Raw genomic sequence first — 6050 nt, 5'->3', positions numbered from 1 at the left:
ATTTACAGTTAGCATAATACTTAAATATAAAATGTTAAAGTCCATGAAAACACTTTTCACAAACATTAAATTTCTTACTATTTATTTACTTGTGATATACTACATTTTTCATAAGTAGTTGGAAAGTTAAACTTAATTTGGGTCAGCATTACCATCAATTATTTCATTTTTGGTGCTTTACTTTAAAAGGCTTTATTGTGTTATTTAAGATGAAGAATAAGTAATAAATAGTATGGGAAAGACCCTTCGATCCTTTGCCCAAACTAGAAAACATTTAGTCTATGTGTAAATGACCAAAATAATTAGATCAAGTCATTGACTTAGCTTCAAAGCAAATAATTTATTATAATACATTTTGATAAACTTGTTTGGTGTTGCCATTCCTTCAACAGTAAAATTTTTAGGTCATTTAATAGGATAGTTGTAGAGGTGTAATCAGATCCTATGGGAAAGACATTTTGAAAGTAGAACCACATGCTCTTAGGCCAGGTCTGGCCTCTGTGTGCGATAACTGTCATATGATTGTGGACTTGCTATTGGATGTAGCATTTAGGGCTAAACCAGCCATTCCGGGTTCTCTAGGGCTTTTGTTAATAGGATACGCCATCATTCCATTCCATTCATTCTTTCCCTAGAATTGTGAGGAGACAGGCTCCTCTTCACTCCTTGATGGTCAAGCTCTTTGGATTAAAGAAAACTCACAGAGTAAATCAGTGACTCATAGGAGTATGTTATTCTTTACATCAAACCTCGGTCTCTCAGATTTGATTGTTGCTATAAATCCCTGACTGAAGCACACCTCTTGTTTGCATGACAATAACAAGTGCATTTAACAAAAGCCAAGGACATCTCATTTTTTATTGCTCTAAGAGATGCGCAAGCAGCACTAATATATTCATTCATCTATAGAATGTGGATTTTCCCTGCTCAACATGAGGCTGCTGTAAGAAGTTAACTAAAATGTGCTACACTCAACAGAAATTTGGGTTGTGGCAGTTTGACTCCAGAGTGGAGAACAGGCCACTTCAGGTTTGCATGTGTGATGCGATGGGTGGGAAATTCATCTGGAAAAAACTGGCCCTTGAAGGCAGCTTCTTGCTGACTAAATTCAAGAGTTTTCTCTTGTGACTCTATCTGCCCAGAGACCTGAATTCCCTGGGACCCTCCAGCACTGGAAGGACATTCAGTAAAGCCTCTCAATGACCTGGGGGTGTCTGAGCCTGAGTGGTGACATGAACCCTTAAGGCTTTATTTTTGGTCTACTTAAAATTTCTTCCTTTTTCACTTCTTTTTCTTTTCCTATTTTTTTTAAAAAACTAACTTGGTCTGCATTGTACATGTCACTATATGTGTCCAAACCCATAGAATGTACAACACCAAAAGTAAACCTATTGTAAACTATGGACTTTGGGTGATTATGGCGTGTCAGTTGTAACCAATGGTTCATTCTGTGGGGAACGCTGATAGTGTGGGAGGCCGGGCGTGTATGTGGACAGGGGTATATGGGAAATCTCTTTAACTTCCACTCTATTTTGCTGCAACCCTAAAACTGCTCTAAAAAATGAAGTGTTAAAAAAAATCCATAAAAAAAGGAGAAAAAGAATATTATAATAGTTAAGTAAATTTAACAAAAACATGAGTTAAAAAAAAAAACCAACAAAAACCTACACTGATGCTGGGATCACGGGTATGTGGGGATGGGAGGCCCTGGGGTGGGGAGGGGAGACTCCGCTTGCTGATGGCTTGTGGGAACCCCAGGGCATGCTGGGAACACAAGTAGGTAGGGACAGGAGGCCCTGCTTGCCGAGGGCTTATGGGAACCCCAGGGCATCCTGGGAACATGGGTGGGTGGGGACGGGAGGCCCTGCTTGCTGAGGGCTTGTGGGAACCCCAGGGCATGCTGGGAACATGAGTGGGCTTGTGGGAACCACAGGGAATGCTGGGAACATGGGTGGGGGGGGACAGGAAGCCCTGCTTGCTGAGGGCTTGTGGGAACTCCAGGGCATGCTGGGATCATGGGTAGGTAGGTGAGGATGGGAGGCCCTGCTTCCTGAGGGCTTATGGGAACCCCAGTGCATTCTGGGAAAACATGGGTGGGTGGCGATGGGAGGCTCTGCTTGCTGAGGGATTGTGGGAACCCCAGGGCATGCTGGGAACATGGGTGGGTGAGGACGAGAGGCCCTGCTACCTGAGGGCTTGTGGGAACCCCAGCGCATGCTGGGAAAACATGGGTGAGTGGGGATGGGAGGCTCTGCTTGTTGAGGGCTTTTGGGAACCCCAGCACATGCTGGCAGTACAGGTGGGCTTGTGGGAACAAAAAAAACCAAAAACCTACATTGGTCTATTCTATACATTTTCTATACATTTAAAAAACAACCTTCTCTCCCCCTCCCCTCTCACACACACGCACACACACACACACACACACACACACACACACACTCTCTCCACAGCAGGGAAGAGAGCACTATTTTCCTCTTTCCTGGGTTTTTTTTTTTTTTGGATCACAAAAGAATGATTTGATAAGTAAGCTAATAAGGCCACAGGAGAACCAGGATGAGCTAACAGAATTTTTCATCTTTAGCACGAATGCCGAGTAACGCGTTTAGTGAGACTGCAGTGAGTCACCTGAAATATGTAGCAAGATTAAAGTTAAAGTGGGTCCTGTCATGTTGTGGTCTGAAAAAGGCAGAAGCCAACATCATTAGCACACAAGCCCACTTATTAAAGTGATGAAGAGATGGATATTGATTTACTCCTGCCTGAGTCGTCCACCAGCACAGCTGGGTGGGGCTGGGAAAGGAGGAGGGTCAGCAAAGGCCCCAAGCCCTGGGCTCAGCTACCATCCCAGAAGAGCTTCTTATCTGTCTCAGTGCTCAGGGTCCTCTATGTGTGCCCAAGTCAGCAAAGTTCAAAGTCTTGGCTGTTAACAGAGAGTGGTTCCAATGGCTTAGCCCGTACATATATTTTGTAAGTTCCCTGAGTTTTATGCCACCTTTGAGGGCCATGCTGTAGGGTTTGCAGTACGGAGAAAGACAGCAGCTTCATAAAGTACTCAACTTACAACCAGGGGACAATTAAAGTCGCAGAAAAGGCTGAAACATAGCTCACAAATCTATCTTGGTCAGTGGTTACTACTTCAGGGAAAACTTTAACAGTAAATTATTGACTTCTGGCGGGGGAGGAGGCACTGAATCACAGCCTGGTCTCCTCCATCTGCCTGATAAATTTCTATTTATTCTTTGCTACTCACCTCAAAGCACTACCACTGCTCTGAAATCTTCCCTGAGCTTCCTGGACACAGTGAAGAAATTCCTTCTCTTTGTGTAACTTGTACACACTTTTTAAAGACAGTAATTCTCATACTGCACTATGATCATTTCTTTTATGTCTGTTTCCCCATTAAGTTTGTGTGCTCCTTCTATGGGGGATTCTGTCTTCTGTATCTCTCTCTTTTTAAAATTACTTCTCTGGGTGCCTGGCAGAGCACCTGATCCACAGGAGCACTCAAGAGAAGTCTGTGAAGGACTGACTTGCTGCATGACTGACCATCAGCCCTGAGAAGAGCTGGAACAGCGGCCACCTTGGCGGTATCCAGTGAAAGTTCAAGAAAGGTTCCCTTGGCATTCACACACACACATGCACTCTCACACTTCTTTTATCTGCTTGACAATATTAAAATCTCTCATTTGGGCAAGACTTTTATTCTACAACTAGCAAGAGGGCAAATATCCATGGGAGAGGTCTGTCTCCCATCACCAGCAAAATTAGAGAATCTGTTTCCCTCCTTCTCAGACCCTTACTTTTCAATCTATCATTATTTGGCTTCGGCCCCTAATGATTTATTAAAATTGATCTAGCAAAGGTCACCTTTATGGACTTCTTGAATTTTGAACCGCGTGCACGTAGTATGTATTCAAGAAAAGTTGCATTTAAAAGTTCTGAAGAGAAAGTGCTTCGGGCAGTCAGGAGGTTCTGCTGTGACTTGCTAAGTAGCTGTCTGGGCCTCAGTTTCCTTATCTCTAAAAAATGAGGGAGCCCAAGATCAGCACTGAGATCTCACCCAGCTCTGAGAAAGGTGACATTATATTCAGTCTCTTCAGTTTAAGAAAATAGGAAAAAGAAAAAAGAACGACTTATACATGGCTCAGTGTGTACCCTAAAGAGTCGTCTCTTCCCCAGATGACACTTCTGAGGGTGGGCAGGGCCAACGGCCTTTTCTGCAATGAAAATAAGTGAAGTTGAAACCAACTCCAAAAGTTGAAATATTTTAAAAAGCGAGTAGACTGTGCACACCACCGTAAACTTGGTACATAAGCTCACATCTCCTCCCTCTCATCGCCCTGGGTTACTCAGCTGTTTCGGGTTGTAAACGCTCTACAGTGGCCAAGGGCTAAAGCAGGTGAACAACATCCTCATAGTTATCATGTGACACAGAGAAATGGACAGAGATCCAAGGATTTTCTAGCAACAGTCTACAGATGACTGTAAGGAGAAAGGCCAAACTGCCACTTTCTAATTTCTCCCAGCAAAATAAATAACAAACCATGAAACACCATTTTTACTCACTTTGAGCAGTGTACAGAGAAAAAATAAAGGTCAGAACTGAAATCTAAGCGAAAATTAAGCATTCTGGAATCGTAAAGGAATCATCAGCTTACCAACTTCAGTGCCTTTTCCCAGCGTGAAGGTAATTCCATATCCCTTGAGTCCATCTTCCGCATCCGTCTCTATGATGACATAGGCAGCCGAGTAGTCGGGGTCTGTGTGCTGCAGGAAAGATGCCCCCAACCCAAGCAATGCAAACATGAGAAACCCGAAAATAACCATGAGAGTGATCTCACATAAGGACAGACAGTGCCTCAGGGGCTATGCAAGAAGAGTTCCAGTGGACGGAACCATTGATGTACCCCAAAGAACACAGGAGCTCTGAATGGACAAAAGGATGCCCTTCTGAAGGATCCAAATTATTACAAGTACAATTAGGTCAAAAATTGAGGCTCAGTTTTAAATCCAGGAGTTTTCCCTCCCAGTTAGTTCTGTCAGTTCTTTCAACAGAGTTACATTTACAAGTAGCTTCACATCGAACAAGCCAAGATTTCAGGAAGCTCTTACATAAAATTGGACCGATTTCCCTTGCAGCACTTTATAGCAGAGCTGAAAATACAATGGTATAAGTTCAGAGGAGACCATTGGGGAAAAATGAAGAAGTAAAGCTTCGAGACCAATTAACCCATTTGTTTTTGTTTTGTTTTGTTCTATGGGATTTTAACACATTAACTGCCACATGAGTTGTATTTAACTCACGCTGGTTTGAGCCTGGGGCCTCATGAAGATATGTAACTTACACGTCTCTCTACCTTGGGAGCATATAGTCATGCACAGAAAACAATAAAAAAATAACAAATTTTTCATTAAATTAGAATGGGTCGTTTTGTTTTCAAAGTTTTTATTCTATTTTCGTAATAAAACACTGTGGCCCCAAGGAAAAAAAATTTTTTTCTAGTGTGGCAGTCAATGTGTTCGTTAACTTCCTACTATCAAACAGTATTTTGATAAGAAGTGTTTATTGATCAACTGTTACGAAACTCAATGCCACTTATTGATATGGGAGATGTAGAAGTTGTTTTTTTTTAAAAAAAAACAAGTCTGTCTCCAGAGATTTATCATATAGTGGGGAGAAAAAGCTAACTCACAGAACCAGATGAGAACAAGCTAAGAGTACAAGGTTGTGTGCTGAAGCGTGGGTGCTTATAAGTAGCACAGACGTTCAAGGTGGAGGAAGAATAAAGAGGAAGTAGAACTTGAGGGAATTCCTGAGGGGGCAAACACCATTTGGATGGGCAAAGAGGCAGATGAAAGCACCTAGAAGGAAGAGCAATATGAAAGCCAGAGGCCTTTGTGGGACAGAGAAACAAAAGGTCCACAAGGACACAAGATTGTATAGGTACATGGGGGCTGATGACAAATCCCAGAAAGCCAGGCAGAAGATCTGCTTTTTTTTTTCAGACAAGAGTCTCACTCTGTTGCCTGGGCTAGAGTGTCGTGGC

The 6050-nt window shown here is 42.7% G+C and overlaps 1 protein-coding gene across 2 annotated transcripts in view; it reads right to left on the bottom strand.

The window, feature by feature from the left end:
• The window catches only part of ENOSF1 (enolase superfamily member 1), a 31749-nt gene that overhangs the window by 21541 nt on the left and 4158 nt on the right, over window positions 1-6050 (bottom strand). For both annotated transcript variants that reach the window (XM_012652122.1, XM_012652124.1), the window contains exon 2: window positions 4662-4770. In XM_012652122.1, coding sequence (XP_012507576.1) covers window positions 4662-4770 — 109 coding nt within the window. The remainder of the gene's footprint in view (window positions 1-4661; window positions 4771-6050) is intronic.

Source organism: Propithecus coquereli, unplaced genomic scaffold (genome assembly GCF_000956105.1).
Source record: "Propithecus coquereli isolate 6110/MARCELLA unplaced genomic scaffold, Pcoq_1.0 Scaffold38, whole genome shotgun sequence".
Taxonomy (NCBI): Eukaryota; Metazoa; Chordata; class Mammalia; order Primates; family Indriidae; genus Propithecus; species Propithecus coquereli.
This window is presented reverse-complemented; position numbering and strand designations above follow the sequence as displayed.